We start from the raw sequence: 23165 nt of genomic DNA, 5'->3' as shown, positions 1-23165 counted from the left end.
GCGCAACCGTTCAAAGTCGCACCAAAATGGAAGAAAAGAGACCGGTGACTATGTGATGTAAGCAAGATGACAAGAGCTTAGGGTTTTCCTTGAAGATTGAACTGAACTGCGTTAGGCTAAGGGTACAAATGTTGAATTGATCATCAACCACAGGCTTTAGCTGTTATTATACTTATCCATTTTTTTGGCCGTATGAAATTAGTTCTTCATCAAACCTACTAGTCCAATTTTCAAAACGATGCTAGTAACTGTTACAACAACCCCTTATACATTAGAGAGCAACCAAAATTTCTCAGTAAGTTAGCTCAAGTAGTAAGAGTTAGGAGACATAAAAGTTGAGTGAGATAAGGGTAAAGGGTCCAGAATTCGAACTCTGAAAATGGATTAATTTACTACTCCCTCTGTCCCCATTTATAAGTCACTTTTACCTAATTCTCTAGGATTAAGAAAAGAAGTTGCTAGCATTAAATTTGTAAAAAGTTTTATTGAGTTTCCTAGATTACCCATCAACTTCTCTCTCCAAATTAATTTCTTTTCAAAATTACATTATCTCTTTCATATTAATTATGAGGATAAGTTTGGAAAAAAATATCAAATGCTACATTGGTATTATAAAGTGACTTATATTTTAAGAAAAAAAAACTCTCAAAAAGTGACTTATATATGGGGACGGAGGGAGTAACAACTAACATTTGTCTATAAAAAAAAATTAGAGAGCAATTTCTCGTATGTTTAGTTTTAAATTCAACTTAACTAAATATTAATGGAACTTCTGAATTTCTTTCATGTTTCACGTGTTCACAGCCTTATAACATAGTATACTTTCAAATTTTTGATGCACTGAATGTGTTTTTCTTTTGAAAAAAGAAGAAAGATAGATATTTTTCATGAGTTCATGAAATACACCAATTGTTATTTGTAATGTATCACCAATTAGTACTTTACTTTTTTGGGTCCAATTTTTGGTTAAAAACTTTTTTTTAATGGATGCGCTTTTACTCTTTAAATCATGTTTTTTTTAAGGTAAATCACATTTTATCTTTTATTAAAGTGTGAGTAGAGTTCAAAAAGTGTGAGTAAATCATTGTTAAAAAAAGTGTGAGTAAATCACAAAACTCGTTTAAATTATACTACTTCCGTTCCTTATATATTTGTCCACTTAGTCACTTACAGTTTTAATAAAACACTGATTGTTTTAAAAAAAAATGTCCTTGCAAGAATAATAAATGAGAAAAGATAAAAGACATTTTAAACGGTGAAATAGGAAAATAAATAATATTTTCATAAAAATAAAATTAATTGCACTATTTAACATATGTGTTTCTTCTCTCTTTATACCGACTTTCTTAGTATCTGTTTAATTTTCAGTTTGGAAATGTTTTCACCAAAGAGATGTCCAAATTCTCTTTCACGTTTAAAATATTAAAATGTGTAATCTCGAATTTCAATGTCCAAATGGACTTTAACAAAAAAAAACTGAAAACTAAACAGATCTTAAAATTACTGATTTTTATAACATGTTTGTGCTCCGTTATTTAAATTTTCAAGATAGAACAAACAAACAGGAAATCAAACACAGTTTTTTAAAATGACTTAATATTAAGTCATGGCAATTGTCATATAATGAAAAAGTTGTTGTAAGTTTATTTAGAATTTGATTTTGACCAATATTTCCAGTCCACCATCTATAATTTCAAATTTTTAATAAAACTCAGCAGAAATATTCAAGTGGATGATTTTGATGTGGCTCCCATTATAAGAAACTCCTATTTATTAATCACTTTCATAGTTTCGTTCCCCGCACACCGTTCCCGGCCATTCGCTCCCGCCGCCACTCTTTATGTACAGGAGCTCCGCCGCGGCTTCCATCTCCACCTCCCAAACTTCGCCTTCCGATTTCCGACATGGAGAGCCTCTTGAAGGACTTTGAGCTCGAGCACAAGAATCCATCTGTCGAAGCTCTCCGCCGATGGAGATCCGCCGTGAGCTTCGTCGTGAAGAATCGCCGTAGACGCTTCCGTATGTGCGCTGATCTTGATAAGCGGTCTGAAGCAGAGCAGATTAAGCAGGGAATCAAGGTTGGTGTTTTTTCTCCTCTGCTATTCTCTTCTCGTTTCATCTTTGTTATGCTTTGGTTAGATTGCAACACCTTTTAACCGCCACAGTAGAAGAATCATAAAATGCAAAGTTAATCAGAAATAGAAAGTACTCATAATTAGAATATGGAATCAAAAAGTGAAATCCACTTTCTGATTTTAAAAAAGAGAAAGAAACTTTGAGGGTTTTTGTTTGTCTTTAAACACTTGTTTCAAGAAAAAAAGCCAATGATTTTTTTAGATGAATTTACTTGAAAATCTTCTTTGCCTTTGGATTTTTGTTAAACTAATCGTCATTAGTTCAGTTTGATTCTCATTGCATTAACTCTAATCCCAAAACAAACACTAAATCCTTTTCTGATTCTCAAGTATTTGCGTGACCTGCGGCTATGAGATGACTCAGAAATCACATTAAGTAGATAAGTTTTTCATAATTAATTATTTTTCATAACTCTTCACGACTAGATACATAAGAAACTCAATTATTTACGCGCGTTCCGCTAGACTTTAGAACTTATTGGTCAAAATAAACTTTTTGTTTCACATTTGTTTGAAGAAAAGAATACTGCCATTTTAATTGAATGTAGCGAAAATTTCATACACACGTAGAGTTTTCAGAATATTTCATTGTTATTGTGATCCTTTGGGGAAGTTAACATTCACAAGATGCCACCGGTGTTTTGTTTGCTACGATAAATGAAAAGGAAACACGAATTAATATGAAAATGATGTTTATTTACTTCAACGATATATATATATATATATATATATACAATACAAGAAATGTCATCAGTATTAGAACCTTTTTTTTAAGGGTACTAACTTGAATTTCACGTTAAAAAAACTTGAATTTCATTCAAAATTTGAGTGTTACATATCTGTTATTATTTATATATATACACAACAATAATTAGAATTTAAAAATAATAAATCTTATTTTATACTTAACAAACCTATTATTAATACAATTTTATATTTTAAATTCAAACTTGAGTTAGTACTCCTACATTTTTTTTCATATTTGGTCATGTTCATTTATATGGTGATTTTAACCTTGTAAACAGGGTGATAGATTCAACGGAGCTATGAGTATAAGATTATAAAAGACTTAGGAATAAATTTATAAAATTAGAGTATTCGTTATTTTAAAAAAGAGAAATTATTTTTTCAAGATGATATTTTAACAAGCTCATAACTATTTTGTTTATTTTCGAAATATTTAATCATTTTTTAAAATAAACTTTTTATATTACATGTGAAATTAAATGCATTGCATGTACAGAGGTTAGTGCCAGCCTATTAGCAAATGGGCCTCACGTTGGATGGTGTCAGATTATGCATCTTTTGACCTCAATAAGAAAATGAAAAGTTTGATGAATGAACATGAGAAGTCCAGAAAATGACGTGTACTAAATTAATTGTTCGAAAATTTGAAAATTTTCTGAATATTTAATTTTATTCAACGTAGTGGTGATCGGGGTATCATTGAAACTTCCTCGAAATTTCCTGAGCAAAATATGTGAACATTGTTTGACAAGGACAATGAATTTGATAGATGGTAACAACACCAATAGGGCAATGAGACAAATAGAAGTGGGAAATAAAAAAGATAAAGGGGATAGTTTTTTCGACCTTAGAAATTGAGATGTGTCACTATAGGTGAATTTTTTTGATACTTTTGTTTTTTTTGTTTCATTACCCTGGACTTATAAGTTGGTTTGCATGACCTCTTTGATGACCCATTTATGGGGGTAAAGCTATCCAGCCTATCCTGCTTTTCTCCATTCACAATTTTAAATTTCATTTAGAGTAAATTACCTACCACTACCTTCACTTTGAAATAAGTTTTAAGTATTTTTCACTACAATCTACACTCTATCCGGCTCCTTTTCCTTTCAACTTTTGCGATGGAATGTTAGAATCCGTCACAAAATCATTAGTTAAAATTGTTCCATGAATAAAAGTGATGAAAAGTCGGTGTCAAATTTTATAGAAGATTTTCTTCGTATCAAATTTCGTCACTAATATACAAATCGATAAGTTCATCGTAGAAAGGTCAATATAAACGATAAATTTTATTTCCATCTCTAAAATTCTCCACTACTTTTATTCAATAGCCATGGATTTTGTGACGAACTTTGATAAAAAGGGGTAAGACAAAAATACAAAATGTAAGTAAAGTGGAGAAGGTTTTTTCTTTTTAGCTCAGTACTTTGTTGACATGGAGGGCCCTCTTGCAGTCTATTATGAAACATTATACTATAACTACCATTGACTTGTTCCCTTTTTGTGCTCTTGAATTGGCAATGACTTCAACTCTTCAAAGACGCGTCTGCTAGTGTGTTTGATTTGATCAAAGACATGCAGCAGTTGAAAATTACAAATCCATTGATTTTAGTATGTAAAGTGGTGCCGAAATTTCTGCTGGCTTCCTGGGTTCAACAATTGTGGATGTTGATTGGAGGCAGTTAATATTTACTTGAACAAGTCTCATACTACAGAAAAATGAAGGCATACTTGGTTGATTCCCAGTACCCGCACATTTCTATCACACTCCTATAATCTTCTTCTTGTGCTGCAAAAGATTAAATGAAACCCATAAAATTAATTGAACAATCCCCCTTTTGGCTCAAAGGGTCAAGAGGTTCTCCAAGCCTGGGCCTTACCTTGTACGAGCCAAACTTATTTCTCATAATTTAGGTTTGAGAGTGACCTCTTTACCTACTTTAAAGACTACTTTGTAGATTGTAGATATGACCATTAAGTTGACTGAAAAACCTATACCTTGAAATAGGTTAATAAACCACCGACGAGTCCAACGAGTGGTTGGTTTAGGGGATACATATATGATTCTCCTTAAGTAAAAACCTCGGGTTCAAGTCGAATGGAAAAAACTCAGCAGGATAGTTAGTTCCACCACGATGTGAATGTTTCGAGTAGTATAGGCACTCGTGGAGGATATCTATAAAACGCCCAAAAAAATAAAGTTAATTAACCAAATTCATTATTTAAGCCAATAAGTATGAGTGTTTGGTACATTGTTCCTTTCAGTAGGTAATCCATTTATTTGTCTTTTCACATTTTCAACATTGGAAGTCAAATTAGGCTTCCCAATACATGAAAGGGAACTTTAATTGATTCATAAACACAGACTATGAGTTATAGATTTTAAATCAGCCAACAAAACAAATAATTGAAGACATTAAAATAAACTTGATAAAATAATAATAACAACAACTATTATGTATATTTACTTAAGTAGACTAATCCATTAAGTCAATGATTTTTCCAATAGTTTTAATAGTCTGCTTTTTATAGTTATTTAATTATTTAGTAAATCAGCTGAGATTACCTCAAGTTATAACTGCAGGCTTATTTCCACTGATAGCAGCCCTCTGCACTTCCATTGAAGTAACGACTACTTTCTTTCCTTTTCTTTTGATACATGTAGACACATCTTTAACAAAGTGTTTGCCTCCCATAGTTCCCACAGTAACACAGTAACAAGAACAATAACCTTCTCTCCAGCATTCCTTCTTGCCATATTCAAGTGGAAAATGTAACCGGGCTATAATAAGCAAATGGTTACTTTCAGTATTTCCTTAAAAGGTTGACTAACTAACATGAATCAAATAGTTCTGACATAGAAGTGGAAATATCAACATATTCAAGACCAATTCTTAGCATTGATTTTATTGAATCCCTTTCACGCGGTATGAACGGGATAATGTATTTTGAAGATTGCTATGTATATTGTCAATTTTCCGGTACCAGTTTGGCTAATTAACTTTATTAACTCTATCAGGAAAAAATTCGGATTGCTCTATATGTTCAGAAGGCAGCATTGCAATTTATCGATGGTATGGTGCTCAAATTTCAACAGTCAAAGTTCATATCATTGCTTTTGAAGTCATAACTTTCTCTTCATATGTTTTCTTAGTTCATCTGGTTTTCTTATGCAGCTGGTAATCGAGTTGAATACGAGCTACCGGAAGAGGCAAGAGAAGCTGGTTTTGGCATTCATGCAGATGAGGTTGCTTCTCTTGTTCGTAGCCATGATTATAAGAACTTGAGTAATAATGGTGGGGTTGAAGCCCTTGCAAGGAAACTGTCAGTTTCTGTGGATGAAGGTGTCAGTGAAGCGAGTATAAACTCCAGACAACAGATATATGGGGCCAACCGTTATACAGAGAAACCTTCGAGATCGTTCCTGATGTTTGTGTGGGATGCACTTCAGGATTTAACTCTAATCATTCTTATGGTTTGTGCTGTAGTTTCTATAGGTGTAGGGATTGCCACTGAAGGGTGGCCAAAGGGAACGTATGATGGTGTGGGAATCATACTCAGTATATTGTTGGTAGTTGTTGTTACTGCTAGCAGTGATTACAAGCAATCTCTTCAGTTCATGGACTTGGACAAAGAGAAGAAAAAGATCTTTGTTCAGGTCACCAGGGATGGGAAAAGACAGAAGATCTCAATTTATGATATAGTAGTGGGTGATATTGTGCATTTGTCAACTGGAGATCAAGTTCCAGCTGATGGGATTTTTATATCAGGATACTCTTTGCTTATTGATGAATCGAGCTTGTCAGGTGAAAGCGAACCGGTATATGTATATGATGAAAAACCTTTTCTTCTCTCAGGCACCAAAGTGCAGGATGGTCAAGGGAAGATGTTAGTTACAACTGTTGGCATGAGGACTGAATGGGGAAAATTGATGGAAACTCTGAATGAGGGAGGAGAGGATGAGACCCCATTGCAGGTGAAATTGAATGGAGTTGCTACTCTTATTGGTAAAATTGGTTTGGTGTTTGCCGTTCTTACATTTTTGGTATTGACTGTAAGATTTCTGGTCGAGAAAGCGCTTCATGGTGAGATTTCTAGTTGGTCTTCGAATGATGCATTGAAGCTGCTGGACTACTTTGCTATCGCTGTAACCATAATAGTTGTTGCAGTTCCTGAAGGATTACCACTGGCTGTGACGCTCAGTCTTGCTTTTGCAATGAAAAAATTAATGAATGACAAGGCGCTTGTGAGACATCTTGCTGCTTGTGAGACTATGGGTTCAGCTAGTTGCATTTGCACAGATAAGACAGGGACATTGACCACTAACCATATGGTGGTTGATAAAATATGGATATGCGAAACCGCTATGCAGATGAAAGATAATGAGAGTGCTGACAAACTCAAAACAAATATATCTGAAGGAGTACTAAACACCCTTTTGCAGGCTATATGTCAAAATACTTCTTCTGAAGTAGTTAAGAATGAAAATGGAAAGCACATAATATTGGGAACCCCAACAGAATCAGCATTATTGGAATTTGGTTTGCTTTTGGGTGCTGATTTTGACGCCCAGCGTAGCGTGTCTAAGATAATCAAGATTGAGCCATTCAATTCAGTCCGGAAGAAGATGTCTGTGCTTGTGGGTCTTCCTGATGGAGGGGTCCAAGCTTTCTGCAAAGGTGCATCAGAAATAATTTTAAAAATGTGTGACAAAGTTATTGATTTCAATGGGGAAGTTGTTGATCTTCCGGAAGACTGCGCAAATCATGTCGCTGATGTTATAAATAGCTTTGCCTCTGAAGCTTTGAGAACTCTTTGTTTGGCCGTCAAAGATATAAGTGAAACACAGGGGGATATAGACATTCCAGATAGTGGCTATACTCTAATCGCCATAGTAGGAATCAAAGATCCTGTACGCCCCGGGGTTAAGGAAGCTGTTCAAAGTTGTTTAGCTGCTGGTATAACTGTCCGCATGGTTACTGGTGATAATATTTATACAGCTAAAGCTATAGCTAGAGAGTGTGGTATACTTACTGAAGATGGTGTGGCCATAGAAGGACCCGATTTTCGTGACATGTCTCCGGAGCAAATGAAGGATGTCTTACCAAGAATCCAGGTTCTAATCTCATTTGTAAATTCTGTGACTTTCAATTCTCTCTAGAGATGCTTGACTATCTTTTGTACTTAATTGGTTTCAGGTGATGGCACGGTCCTTACCACTTGACAAGCATAAGTTAGTAACCAATTTGAGGAGTTTGTTTGGTGAGGTAGTCGCTGTTACTGGAGATGGAACCAATGATGCTCCTGCACTGCATGAGTCAGACATTGGACTTGCCATGGGCATAGCTGGAACTGAGGTTTGTGTCTCATCTTTACCATGGTGATTCTAGTTAAATGTAGTGCTAGTATTGTGTAATTGTCCTGCATCATGTTCAAGACATTATCTGTTATCTTTGCTAGGTATCTAATTTTGCTGTTGATATGTAATAACTTTTTTCTTTGGAAATTAATGTCGTTTACAGGTTGCAAAAGAAAAGGCTGATGTGATTATAATGGATGATAACTTTGCGACTATCGTCAATGTGGTCAAATGGGGACGTTCTGTGTATATAAACATCCAAAAGTTTGTGCAGTTTCAGTTAACAGTTAATGTTGTTGCTCTGGTTATCAACTTCTTCTCTGCATGCATCACTGGTTAGTTGGTTTATAGAAAATTCCCCCCTTCTAAATTCTTTTAGAAGTTGTTTTAAGGAACATTGGTGATAGTCTTCTTTACTTTCAGGTTCTGCTCCACTCACAGCTGTTCAGTTGCTTTGGGTCAACTTGATTATGGACACTCTTGGTGCATTAGCCTTGGCTACTGAACCTCCTAATGACGGACTCTTGAAAAGACCCCCAGTTGCAAGGGGAGCAAGCTTTATCACCAAAGCTATGTGGAGGAATATTATTGGTCAAAGTATATATCAATTAATTGTACTTGTCATTCTAACATTTGACGGGAAGAGGCTACTCAGACTTAGTGGTTCAGATGCAACTAGAGTGCTCAACACTTTGATATTCAACTCCTTTGTATTTTGCCAGGTACGAACTTCTCAACACACTCCTTTCTGGCATAGCTAAAAATCTCTGCTTAAAACATTGACAGAACTGAGTCAACTGATAATCATTAATGTTTTTCAGTTCATCAAAATATCAATACCTTAAACACCACTGTAATTTATTTTTAAAAAGCTTGGATTAGATGATATTGAACATTATTAATTATTCATTCAAAACTTATATATTGTGGGGGGGGACATGAAATTTGCAGCTTGCAATGGACCGAATTTGTAGTAGCAGTTTACTTGATTGTAACTTGTAAAGTGTATCTGCTAACTTTATGTCCAGTTTGTTAGCAGTTCTACATGGCTTACAAATTATAAAATAACATGTTAGTATCTTCTTTTTTTTGCCTTTAACTCAGATGTCCCCAGCGTTCGGGAAACTGTAGTTCTCCCTTCCAACAAATAGCTTTCCCTGGGTTCTTACTTGTTTTCTCATCTTTACAGGGGTTTAGTTGGCTTTCCATTGGGTCTAACACTTTGTCTCTATTTTGCAGGTGTTTAATGAGATAAACAGCAGAGATATTGAAAAGATAAACATATTCAGGGGCATGTTTGACAGCTGGATATTCGTGGCTATAATTTCGGCGACTGTGGTGTTTCAAGTGGTGATAGTTGAGTTCCTGGGAGCGTTTGCCAGCACTGTGCCTCTAAGCTGGCAATTCTGGTTACTCAGTGTGTTGATTGGAGCAATTAGCATGCCTATAGCTGTTATCCTCAAGTGCATCCCAGTTGAAAGAAATACTAGCAGCAAGAAGAAGCACCATGATGGTTATGAGGCTCTTCCATCTGGTCCCGACCTGGCATAAGATTTAAAAACAGTATGGTTCCATCTTCCTTTCTTTTTGTTCTTGGCTAGTGAAATTTTATATTTTTCTCTTTTCTAGTCTTTTAGGAAACTAATCTAACTAATTCATTTTTTTTCCAATTTGAATTGAATATGAACATTGACAAGAACGTTAGACCAAACTACTTTTTCACTTGAGGGAATTTCCCCTGACTAATTTCTCCTACTCATGTTTGGATATATGCTGGCTACACGACACACTCCAATACACATTAGTTAAGAAGCTACATTAGTGTGTATGTTTGGTTTCATATTTCTAATTCACATAAGCACTTGTAATCTTTTCTAACGTGGTTTTTCATCGTCATAACATGTTTGGTTAAAACTCTTAGAAGCACATGATTAACAAAATCACGTCGAGGCCAAAGCAAAAAAAGCTCGAGTTAACATAAAGCGATTTTAGCTTTTCTCTCAAGACATTTTGATTATGCTCCAACCATAATCACTTCTATAGTAAATATATCCAAATGTAAATATCGTATCTTATAACTCATATTTGCCACAATCAATTTTGTCATAATCAATTCTATTGAAAATTACTTTTCCCAATGCCCAATGTTAAACCAAACATGCACATTGTAGCTTTTGACTAATGCTTGCTGTATGACATTAATAACTAATATAGTTTCCAGGAGGAAATGTGAAATTGGTACATATAAGGTTGTTGATTTGAAATGATTCTGAAAATATATACCAAAAACACTTATTCCACACAACGTAATGGGAATTTTTTTGTCATGGATCCGGTTGCTTAAAAGCCATTGTCATTTGAGAAAAGTTCCAAGCATTTTTGCAACTTTTGGTTCACACTATTGTTCTCAAATTCATTATGCAAACCGTTACACTCAAGTTTTGTTTACTCTTCTTTTTACCGAAGGGATTTCAGATTTCCCATTCATGCATGTAGGGACTGGATCGTTTGGCTTGTGATTCAAAGATCTCTCAACACTTGCAACACTGATAATGAAGTTTAAACTGGTGAAGCAGAAAGTAGAGATTCCTTGAATATTTTGTTGATAAGTCGCATTTTCAGTTCGGATGTGTGCATATTTGGATATCTTTTGATTCTAAATTTTTTTGGTACTTCTATATTTTTTATTTTGAAAATATATTCATTTTGTAATTTGAATGATATTGAATAGAATACCAAACTCAACATTGCTTCTGAGGCCTCCCAAGCATAATTTCCTATGCTTCCTTCAACTCATCCAGTGGAAAATTTTGGCACATTAATCCCATTAACTAAATGTACGAGTATATATAAATGTTTATATGGTAGATACAACAGAATGACATTATAAAATCACTTCCCTCTCCACTACTCCTAGTCACGTTACAATGAATCTTCTTCATATTAATAAACTACATTAAAATACACAAACACGAAAAATGGTGAATGAAAGAGATTGTTCATCTAAACCTCCTTTTAGTTTCTCCATATGCAGCAACTCCCAACACGGTAACTGTGTAGCCAGCCATACCAACAAAAGTGACTGGGTTTCTGAATATGAGTATTGAGATAACAACAGCTACAGCACCCTTTGCATTGCCTAATACCTAACATAATTTCACAGGGAAATCAGTGTGTGAATTGCATAAAATAACACGCTAAGTGCATGTTTAGTTAACGGTAGAAAACCATGGTGAAGCCAAAATCATAGTGGATATATAATCAAAAGTTAAGGGGAGTCGCTTCTGTCCACCATTATTTTGACTCGCAATTAGTAACCTGCAATGGTTAACGTGATTTTATGTCTGATTAAGTGCATGTTTGGAAATTCTTCTACACTTGATTCTAAAGCCAAAATCAAGGGGAGAAGCTTATGTAAGAGGTAAGAGACGTTTGGTGAGAATGAGAGGAGAGTTAGGGTTTGTATTGTTAAATTAGTGTTTTTTTTGGGCTGAAACCCCAAAATGGGCCCAAAAAAACCATGGGCCTGACTTTTTCTTTTTTACCCCCAAACAAATCTGGCTCTGTCCGCCATGGCGCCGCAATCTGCAATAGTCATGGTGCTCGCCATGAGCCGCCACACCATTTCCGCCACACCATGACTTTTGTATGGCGTTTTCACAAAAACCCACCATGGCGGATATTTAATAGCACTGCTATAAGTAGCTTCTGAATGCTACACAAATAAGTTGATCCAAAGATGCTATAAGCTATTAAAACCCAAGGAAGCAACTTGCACAAAATCAAATATCTAAAAGGACTAGATGGATTATCGATTATCGGGTCAACATCAATAAAACTGTCTAAGGAAGTTAGGCAGGATGAAGTTAGCTTTTTTTTCCAGAAGAAAACTAAACCAGAAAGAATGTATTTGTTATCTACAGGCTAGTCTTTTATTTTTTAGCATCAAGTACTGTTTTTGCTCCTTCAACAAATACTAGCATATGAAGTTGTGGGTTGCAAAAACTGTGGAAGAGCAAACATGTATGATTTGAAATTTTTGTGTGATAGGAAAACATTAAACAAAATTATGTGAATAAAGTTTTCAAAATATCCTACAATAATGCAGTGTTCTAATAATTAAAAGTCTTTGGGTTTAAGTTTTTAATGTTCTTTTTAGCTAAATAAGTTCTCGCAAAATAGTGAGCAACAAGAGACAAAAAGAGGCAAACCTGGAGTGTGAGAGCACTTGTATGTTTAGTCACCAAGAAGTTGGTTAAGTTTGCTGCATATGCTGTGACTGAGTTCAGCAAAAGAAGTATCCACATGGATTTATGGTCTTTTGCAAGCGTCAATGTGACATCTACAACAGTAGGCTCCATGATAAGCGCTGCAGGTAACAAAACTAGGACCGCAATTGGAGACATATACAGGAGCAAATTCATGGAGTTCAACTTTTCCCTGTCAAGTTGAAGTGAATGCAACATTATAATCCGTTTGTGGCATTAAAAAAAGCTCACTCACTTTGGTTTACTAAGTACAAGAGATCATGAAGAGGGAGGAACCCTAAAGTTCTGGTCATAATTATAGCATTATAGATAATTTCGACGAACATAAAAATATCCTATACTTATTGCAAAGACAAGACGAATATGATAATATTTCAAGTTGTATTGTAAGTAAGTACAAACAATTCAGGCAGAGTTTCAAAGTTATAAGGGGAAAGAACAGATAGTCTTATGAGCAAAACCCAACCAAACTTTTGTGCTTGTAAACAAATAATTCATAGATAAATGAAAAAATAAGCAGAATCCGGACACGTGCGTGTTTAACAGAAAGTTAAGAATTAATCCTTTCAAAAAAATTGCATAAATTCATTTGTACTCCCGTAGTACTGAATACTAAGTACATCTCCTTCACAAATTTTCCTATTATGTATGGTTAAATACAAATTATTTACCGAAATCCAAATAGCATAGGAACTTCCATTGGTCAGGAACTGAAAAGTAACATGCAACCCAGAACATGTAGCAAAAAGTAATTATTTGTCAGGTTGTAAATTGAAGACTACCGAAGAGGTATAGATGATGGAACAAAAACCATCCAAGATTTCAATGACGATGAAGAAATTGACCTTTTAGAAGTATTGTCATGTTTTAACTGCCTTCACTCAAGTTAAGTACTATTTCTGCCTCTTGAAATATGTGTTTCCACATAATCACCTCCTAAAGTCCACATCTCATCAAGATGCCGACTGTTTGGATGTAGTGTGATGAAGAAGGGCATTCATTACCAGGGTTTCAAATAGCGCTCTGCAACCGCAATTGTGGCCGCAACATAACAGGTATTGGAGTCCTCACATCAACATTGCGACCACAATTGCGGCTGCATCAATCCGCATTTGTCCGCAATTCTGCGATGCAACGGCAACCGCAACAACAATTTGAAACCCTGTTAATTACTGCTCTGCAGTATTACTTGAAACAAATAGGAAACTTACCAAATGAATTTTAATGTAAGTAAGTAGAATGCATAAAAAGTTATGAAAAACTTCAGGATATCAGAAATTGGGAAAAGACCCGCTGTGAAATTTTCACTCAACAAGGCCATGCAAATTATTGGTATGTATCTCTCTTCTTAAATAGGGCTTTACAAACATTTATGAATTCATGAAGAGAGATAGAAACAAAATTTCCACATACCTTGTATGTGAAAATCTCACGTAGAGGATCAATTCCCAATAAAATTTTAAATGTTTCTTTTTTAATTGTATAAGAACAATGGTGAGTTAAAAAAATGGAAAATCATCTTCTTCGGGTAAGGACTGTTCTGCTAACCTATCTAGCATGCATCAAGTAATTAGTTATATCAATATGCTTAATTACAAAAGTAGTAAAAAGATATTTTTTTTTCCTCAAAATGATCTATGGCTCCTAAAAGTGTAGTTTGCATGAAAGTGTAATTTGAAAAGATTTCCACCATTCTCACAAATCACAAATGGGATAGTTTTTTAAGTTAAATGACAAAAAGAAGTAAAAAATTATAGACAGTGAAAAAATACTTTACCCTTCAGAAGAAAGTAAAATGCCTTGAAGAACAGACTTGAATGCTCTTGCAGCGGTTGCACTAAGGCACATAAGGAATCCAAACAAGTGAAAGCCTGGTTCACCCTGCCATCACCAAGAAAATCTTAGAGCTCCACAGAAGAAAATTGAATTAACAGATGGAACATAGGAAGGAAATATGCACCATGCAGGTCCAAAAGAACTACTATTCCTTGGCCAGTCATATAACAAATCATCTAATCATAACATGGTGTGGAGAAATGCACAGAATGCCACCATAGTAGAAAAGTAGACAGCTAAAAAGAGCCTGGTTCATGACAAGTTTAAGGGGTGGTACTATGAACCCCATTTGGATACCCATCATACGTATGAAAATTAAAAAAATGACACATCCTAGAATTAAATGTATATCGTAGAATTAGATGAAATACCATAACTAGTTAAGTGAATTCAGAATTCAATGCTGCTTGATTAAAAAAGTACACAAAAATCTGGCTGTCTGATATGAGTTAATAAACCCCAGAGTGCATAGCTCAAAAGGAAGAAGGAAGAAGAGGAAGAAGACAACAGAGGACCTTCATCCATTTCATGCTGGTAATAAAAATAAACAAGAATTGTCACATATTTGCAGTTCTTGAAAAGTTGAGATCTCATTCACTTCGAAGGAGGCTATACTCATATATGGGATCATAAGAAAAACAAATAACTTATGTGTATTTGGATACCAACAGAGTTAACGTAAAAACACATTTATCCAATCCATAAGAAGAGTTATATTCACTTTTTGACTCGAAATGAGTGTTAATGCCGGTTAGCATCAGTGCCATAAGGTATCCAAACATATACTCAAACAATCACAGATCAGCTGAACCGCACAAACAACCACCAACTAATTTGTTCAACAGTAATCCAGATCTGGATTGGCATTGGTGACTTGATGCAACATCACATGTTAATCAAAACCATATATCAATGTAAAATGTCACAAACATCATTCACACATCAATATGAATCAACCAAGACACATATCTATATATCATGACCACTCACTACAATAAAACATAAATCAATAAAAAACACTGAGATTACAGACAATTAGATCAAATCAAACAACAACAACAACAACAAAAAAACATACCCCACTTGCAATCACAACCCCAGCAACAACAGGAACAAGAGCACCATAGGTAACCCAAGCCTCCCTCTTAAGCGTAGCCATATAAGCAAAAACCGCCGTAAAAAACGGCGTGGTCGCCCCCACCGCTTGGTTAAACGAAACCGCCAGGTACCTGAGGGAGATGTTACCACCAACCACCGACCCACAAAAAACTACGCTCAAAGTTGCAATCTTTAGGAACTGGGACCTGGATTTGATCATCTGTTGCGGCACAATCTTGAAGAAAACGATGGAGACATAGCTGAGAACAGCGCAGGCAGACATGTGACACATTGTGAGGAAGATTGGAAACTTGAAACCATAATTGGAGAGAAGGTACTTGTTGAGAAGGATCACACCAATGTTTGATGAGTACCAAAGGGTCACCAGAAAACATATGAACAGGCTCTCCTTGCTCCCTTGTGTCACCATTTTCACTGCCTTTCCTGTGCTTCCTCCCTGGATTTGCATTTGGAACATCAAGCTCTTATAATATAAAAAACATAAACAAAAAACATTTTTATTTTTATTTTCATTACTTTACACAATTGTTTATAATGATCGCCTGAATGATAGCTAAAGCGGTAAGAGTTACGAGATATATATGTTGGGCATGGGAAGTCCAGAGATCAATATTTGGAGTGTGTAATTTATCTTTCTGATGTACTAAAAAATTTATAATAATGATAGTCAGACTTACAAACATTGCATACATCCGACGCACGCCTTATTTTTCTCTATGTGTATCTTCTATCATATATATGGTATTTAACACTTTTATTTTTTTTTCTCACTTTGAAATTCAATTTTTTCGTAATCATGGGATCCTACATTCATTGAAGTCAGAAGTGCTCCGACCAATCTTAATTGTACAACTTCGATTGTAAGGTTATTGCGCACTTAAAATCAACCTTTTTGAATTAGAGGCATCGGGTTAAAATGAAACAATCACAAATCCTGACTTCAATGAATGCAGGATCCTCCGACCGAATGGAGTTCGAATCCCTACTTTAGGTGTCTATGTTAGATGTTTTATTGGGATTTCTACAAATCATGTAATGTCTACAATTTCTCATTTATTTGCTTACCCCACTTTCTTTCATTGTGCCTTTGTTGTTTGTGCCCTTGTTGTTGTTGTCATTTTCAAAGCTTGATTTGGATCTAATGTTGTAAGAACCATGGGTGCTCATTGGAACTTTTGTTGGTGGGAGAAAAATTGGTCTTGTTTGTGGAATGTCATCAACAACAATTGAGGTCTTAAACTTTTGATTGTCCTCATTCTTCCATCCAACATTGGGTGATGAATATGTTTTGAAAGCTAGTGGAATAGAATTAAGTCAGGGTTTTGGTTGATGCTATTGCTAATGAAGTAGCACCAAATTAGTGGAAGGGCTATTTGTAGAAAGTGTTTTGTTTGACATTTTCAAGGAACCTCAAAAAAGAAATTGCAACATTTTTTATTTGTATTAATTAATTCGCTAAGAATTTAGCACTAATAATGTATCACTGCCTTTGTACAATTTTTTTTTTTTGAGAGAGAGAAGAGAGAGCCTTTGTACAATTTAAACCTTACAAGTTTTGTGATAAAAATTATATTTGATAATTATTGGGAAATGAGATACGTTTAGCGGTGCAAAACGACATGTTGGAAATAAAACGACAAATATTCGGATACTTGTCGTGAATTATTATAAAAAAAAACGGTTAAATTTGTTGGTTTGTACTCGAAAACGCAATCTTCCACCGATAGGCACCGACACTTTCATTCCAAGGGATTAAATAATAAAGATTTTTTCATCTCAGCATTTTATCTGTTGGAATATATAGTACTTTTTCGGGTTCATTTACTGTACACGATTTTTTTCTTGTGTAAGGTTGCACAATTCTATAAAATCAATAATACTATTAAAAGAGCAAAGATTCAAAGATCAAATGCTGAGATGTCATCTCCTCATGCATTCTACGCTCTCACACATTCTTAGAATTAGTGGAATTCCACATGTCAAACTAACAGCCCTTCTCACATCTTCACTGTACATGTGGCATTTACCTAACTTTTCTGATTTTTTTCAAATAATGCTCCCTCGTTTCACCTAGGCTGTTGTTTCATCTCCCAAATTTCAAATTTTGAAACCATTCATCATTAAACCCTACCTTATTCAATTACTCCTCTTCAGTTTCCCAACATGTCTTTCTCGAGATTTTCTACCACCACCTCCCCTTTTCCCAATTGCATGTGTGCATTCCCACTATTCTTTCTAACTGGTAGTATATTTTTGAGACCCTTCTCCCCCTCATCTTCATATCAGAACCCTTCGTCCACCACCATCCCTCAACAGCGGCATCGCCATCTGCCCGATTTTGACTCCCCTTCCCTCTTCTCTTTCACCGAGTCTCATTTTTCCAGTTGTGGATGTGAATTGTTCTTTTACGTTTGTGTTTGAACTGAGATTCATCCTCCAAACAGTCTTTGTTGCACTGCCTTCTCCACCCGCGGCCGCCGCCAAGCTGTTGTTGCGGTTTTCTCCGGTGATATGTAATTTGTGAGTATATTTTATTAATTGTTAGTTACCATTTAATATTTTTCGTTTGAATTCTAGGATTGATTTTTCTTTCCATTTGAATTCAAATTCTTGCACCATCTCTGGCGAGGTTGAGGGTGGACAAAGAAGCAAGGTTGATGACTCATTTGGATAGGTTGCAGAGATCAGATTTTTAATTGTACTCAGTACTCACGATAAATCAAGGTTTAAACACTTTTCAACTGCCCCTAAGGATTTAGAGTGTCTATTTTAATTTGTCATTTTTTTGGCTTATGGAAAGCTGGTCTAGAAACAGAAGAAGTCTATGCTCAGATACCACTTCAACATTGTTAAAGGATGAAGCTTAAGCTTGAAATTTTTTGATAACTACTTCTTCATAATCTGCTTCTTCTATTTTAAAAACTTACTTAAAAATTCTGATTTTACAGTGCACAACAAGAGCAAGAATGGATACAAATTCGGATTTCCTTGGTTCATGTAGATTTTCACAATTTGAATTTTTAGTTTGAATTTTTTTTAGGTGATGTGGAGATGGGCTAAACAATAAGAATTGATACATGCTCTAGGTAAGTAGGAAGTATTATCAGCTTCTACTATGATTACCCATTGCAGTTTCTCTCATTTGATCTTCTTGAATGATTTTTGTTTGGAGATCCTCTGTTTTTGCTAACTTACATCATCATGAACAGAGTTTTAGGATCTTTGCAGGAGGATCTGCTTAATTTCTATATGAAGGGAAGATAGCTTATTTAAATTAACTAGGAAGTTGATTGTGTTTTGGTTGTTAGTTTGTGTTTTGTATTTATTTTTGTAAATGTATGTGGACATATTTTGTTCCCTCTCTAACTGTAATGGACCTAGATATTATGTTGAATTGATGCACCTCTATGAGTAGTTTTTAAGAATTGCAACTACTGACTTGTGATTTTATGTTCTGATTTCTATTTTCAGTGGGGATACTGACAGAGCTTTAGATTGTCTGTGGCAGAAGAAGAAGGCTGAGATTAAGCTGCAATATATTTTGCTTTCAAGGTCTATTTTTGTTAGAGATATTTGAGTATTAAAATCAACATAAAGTTGAAACATTTGTTTGCAGAGAGGATCAGCCGAGAAAGAACTTTTGCAACAAAGTGAAGGAACCACATTCCATGAAAAGGTATCTACACGATTCAACATTGTCGTCATTGGAGGTTCACCTTGATTTTATTGTTCTCATCTCATTACATATTTTGAGAAGAAAATTGTGATGAAAAATTGATTATAATTTTTGGCTGAGAACAATCAAATAAGCTTTATTTTTAACCTTTGAAAGAGATTGCTTTGCCATGAATTTTTCTATTTTAGTGAAAAGAGATTAACCTTTGTATCAATTGTCTCTTCTGTTTATGAGATCTTTTTCTGAAGATCTGTATAGTTTAGTTGAGGTATAAGTTGTTTAGTTTCTATTAATGAGATCCTTTTCTGAAGATCAGTATATTTTAGTTAAAGCTAAAAGCTAATCGTAGTAATGAGATCCTTCTTAATAAACCATGTGCTGCTTTGGTCAAAGATCCAACCAAGGTAAGTAATGTACTATTAACTCTTTTATTTATATGAATTCGTTATGGGGCTGATGTTTATTCATTCTTTCATTTTTTAGGATCCTGCTGATTTTGAAGTTCCTGCTGATGTTTTGGAACTCATTGATCAAACATTTCTATTCAAAATTGAAGTCAATAACAACTCAAACTCGATATTTGAACCATCGTACCGAGTTAAGAAAATCTGCTATGACTCAGAGGTTATGTGTCAGTTTCAGGCATCCCTTCCCTCTATTGAGGGTTCCGCTCCATTGTTGATTATGGGGACCCCTACTTCAGTGCTGAAGGGTGAATCTTCATCTCCGATTATAGAGGAGTTTTCCCTGAGGAATAGCTTGGATCAACTAGACATCATTTTGCTAATTTATTATCAATTTTGTATATCATTCATTGCGACACTGTGTAGAACCTCAAATCCTTTTCATAATAGAGTTGTTCTTATTTGATGGTTTATTCAATAGAATACCATTGCATGATTTAATCTATACAGGTGTATGCTCTTGTATTCATGGAAATCGTTTAAATATTTTGGTCAATTGATGTAAATTTATGTCGTTTTAAAAGCCGTCGTCATATTGTTGCGCTGATTTATACTTACTTATTTGTTTATAAAGTATGAATTGATTGATATATGCTCCCCCGTGCGTTGCAAATCTAGTACTTACTATAACAGGTGCTTCCGGTCTTTTTCATTTAAAAATAAATACATTTGTATTTTCAGTTTTAGCCCATATATAACATAAATCATAATTCTCACCTCATACTTCATTAATTCATTCTTTCCCCTATCATTTATAAAATCCACAAATGGCCCTGGACAAATGAGATATAATTTCATAGTTTTTTTTAACACAACAGTTCCTAATCTAAGCTTCATCATACAAAGCATAAGTCAAAATCCATGATTACATTCTATTAGCCAAACAGTGAATCAGTATTGGTCAAATAGCAGCACACACTAATCTACATTTCCCCTCAATAAATTTTACAAAGCATTTGACAATTGGAAAGCAAAATTGAAACTGGAATTATGACTTAGGGAAATATATAAACTTTGCAATAATCATTTGATCCAGATAGGAAAAGCCAACCCTTTTGACGCTGAATTGGTGGAAATGTCCTTCTTCTTTTTTCCAGAAAAGGACTCGTCGGAGAAGATGGCTGGTGCGGCGGTCGACGGCGGCGATGGTGGTCAGACATCAAATTGGTTGAGGGCTTTTGTCCTTCTCGCAGCGAGGATCATCGTGGTGCCCCTGGTTTCTTCATTGGCGGCAGGATTTGGCCGGAAAACAGTATAGAAGTTGGCGTCGTCGTTCCGTCTCCGTTTCTCATTGTTTCCCGCTCTGTTCCGTCGTGGTTTGCCAGCGGTGGTGGTTACTGTCTAGACGAAGGAAGAAGTGATGTGAGGAAGAAGACAAAAAGATGAGGGTGGTTGCTGCTGCAACTAAAAGAAACGAAGAAGAAGAAAGATGGTAGTGAGAAAGAGAGGCTCGGGGTAAAACATGTTAATATCAATAGATTTGGGGAATTCATATAATTTAAATAACTAGTGGGCCAGAACATAATTTTGTAAGATAAAAAAAATCCAAAATGAAATAACCGGAGAGGGTATCTGCAATAGTAAGTATTTCTAGGGTTGTGCAACCTTACACAAGAAAAATTTTGTGCACAGTAAATAAACCCTACTTTTTCATAATGAATCATAATTAATAGCAATGCATACACTACTGTGTAAATTCTTTTTTCCAGTAATTCTAATTAGTATGGAGGTAAAAGAGACAAGATCACAAGAAATTAAAACATGGAGAGCAAGGTGAATATTTGTTGAAAAAACTAATGGTTGAGGGTGGGTGTGTTAGTAGTACAAAGTCTGATAGTATTAGATTGGATAGTATCATATCTGATAGTATAATATTTGATAAGAATTTAATACTATATAAGGTTTAGTCATACATTGCATAATTTATATTATTTAAATTGATGAAGTCATATAATTAGTGAAAAATGGCGGTAGTGGTGGAAAGTAATGATGATAATGGTGGAGATGAGTGGTGGTGGTAAAGATGACAGTGGTGGCAGCGAGGATGGAAGGTGGTAGTTGTGATAATAATGGTGGTGGTGGTGCTAGAGTTGTGGTATATATGGTGGTAGTGGCAATGTTGGTGGTGGAGTGAGGGAGTGGTGGAGTTGGTTGTGGTGGTAGCGGAAGGGTGCATGTAGTGTAACAGTGTTGTAGGGCGGTAGTAGTGGCAATGACGATGGTGATGGTGGCGAATGGTGGTGGTTATGGTGGTAGTGGAGGGTGGTGGAGTTGGCGGGGAGGGTGGTGGTGGCAATGGCGAATGGTGATGGTGGCACTGGGTGGTGGAGACGATGGCAAGAGAGTTGGCAGTAGTGGTGGCGATGGCGTAACAATGGTGTTGGCAGTAGTGGCAATGGCAATGGTGGCATCAGCGACGGTAGTGGTGGAAGTAGGGATGACATCGGGTCGGGTCGGGTTTTGCCTATCCCAAACCCAAACTCTCATATAAACCCAAACCCATCGGGTTTCGGATTTACCCAAACCCGTTGTAACCCTCAAATTCACGTCATAACCTAACTTGATGTATAGATTTTTTTACAAAACAAATTGCAACTTGTATTATTTTGTTGTGAAAAAACATTTTATATCTTTTATGCCAAAAATTATGATACCTTAATGTTCAAATATGATCAAATTGTTAACAAATTAAGTTGTAAACATGATATATGTAGGAGAAGTTTTGCAATTTCAGACTTTTTTACCTAGATGGTGTAATTTGGAAGATTTATTACCAAAATGGAGCAACTTTTTTTTATTTACAGGTTTAGTGTAAATCGTCAATCTCATTGGCGATATCATCTTTTTTTTCTTTTGCTTTTTGTGAAATCGCCACTACCAGTGGCGACACCCTATAATTTTTTTTTTGACTTTCTTTGTTAGTGACGGAATCGTATCCGTCATAAAATCCTAGTATAATATAAAAGGTATTAGTGAGTAGTGACCCAATGTGAAGAGAGATAGCATTTGTCACAAAATGTCTAGCGACGGAATTTTGTTTGCGACGAAGTATATTTTGTCTCAAAATCTCAGTGAATAATGAAAAAGAAGTTAGCGACGGAAATTGAAGTGTGAATAGTTCCGTTGCAAAGGTTTTAGCGACGAAATTTGTGATGGACACATTTCTGTCACTAATAAACAAAGTAAAAAAAAAAATTGATGTCGCCACTGCTAGTGGCGATTTCATAAAAAAAAAGAGATATCGCCACTTCAAGTGGCGATTTACACTACTTTTGTTATTAAAACAAAAGTTACATTAGTTTGGTAATTTTCTTTGAAAATTGTACTAACCATGTAAAAAAGTCGCAATTTCATATATAATGGTCGGTTCGGGTGCGGGTTTCACCAATACCAAACCCAAACCCAAACCCAACCATATCGCATTTTACCCGTAAAATCAGGTTCGGGCGGACCCCACAGGTTCAGGTTCCATTGCCATTCCTAGGTGGAAGGGTGGTAGTGGATAAATATCATATAACTTATACGTCGCAACCTTATCAGATCTTATCATCATCTATATGT

General features: G+C 35.3%; 2 protein-coding genes across 3 annotated transcripts; one reads left to right on the top strand and one right to left on the bottom strand.

Annotated features, from left to right (window-relative positions):
* Positions 1-1735: 1735 nt before the first annotated feature.
* On the top strand, positions 1736-10995 carry LOC130730140 (putative calcium-transporting ATPase 11, plasma membrane-type). Of its 2 annotated transcripts, none has more exons than XM_057582056.1 (8): positions 1736-2078; positions 5902-5956; positions 6059-7998; positions 8081-8239; positions 8405-8576; positions 8665-8963; positions 9481-9804; positions 10708-10995. In XM_057582056.1, the coding sequence occupies exons 1-7, from the start codon at positions 1905-1907 to the stop codon at positions 9790-9792; spliced, it is 3111 nt and encodes a 1036-aa protein (XP_057438039.1). In that variant the 5' UTR covers positions 1736-1904; the 3' UTR covers positions 9793-9804; positions 10708-10995. The 2 variants fall into 2 exon arrangements, with proteins under 2 accessions (XP_057438039.1, XP_057438038.1); XM_057582055.1 differs by having other exon boundaries at positions 1737-2078; positions 10738-10995.
* A 73-nt stretch (positions 10996-11068) lies between these two features.
* Positions 11069-16690, bottom strand: LOC130730143 (UDP-URONIC ACID TRANSPORTER 1-like). The gene is made up of 5 exons (XM_057582058.1): positions 16530-16690; positions 15424-15900; positions 14287-14390; positions 12453-12681; positions 11069-11387 (listed from the first exon to the last, which is right to left on the bottom strand). Exons 1-5 carry the CDS (start codon positions 16629-16631, stop codon positions 11241-11243), a joined length of 1059 nt encoding a protein of 352 aa, XP_057438041.1. The 5' UTR covers positions 16632-16690; the 3' UTR covers positions 11069-11240.
* Between the last annotated feature and the right edge of the window lie 6475 nt (positions 16691-23165).

Source organism: Lotus japonicus, chromosome 1 (genome assembly GCF_012489685.1).
Source record: "Lotus japonicus ecotype B-129 chromosome 1, LjGifu_v1.2".
Classification (NCBI taxonomy): domain Eukaryota; kingdom Viridiplantae; phylum Streptophyta; class Magnoliopsida; order Fabales; family Fabaceae; genus Lotus; species Lotus japonicus.
This window is presented reverse-complemented; position numbering and strand designations above follow the sequence as displayed.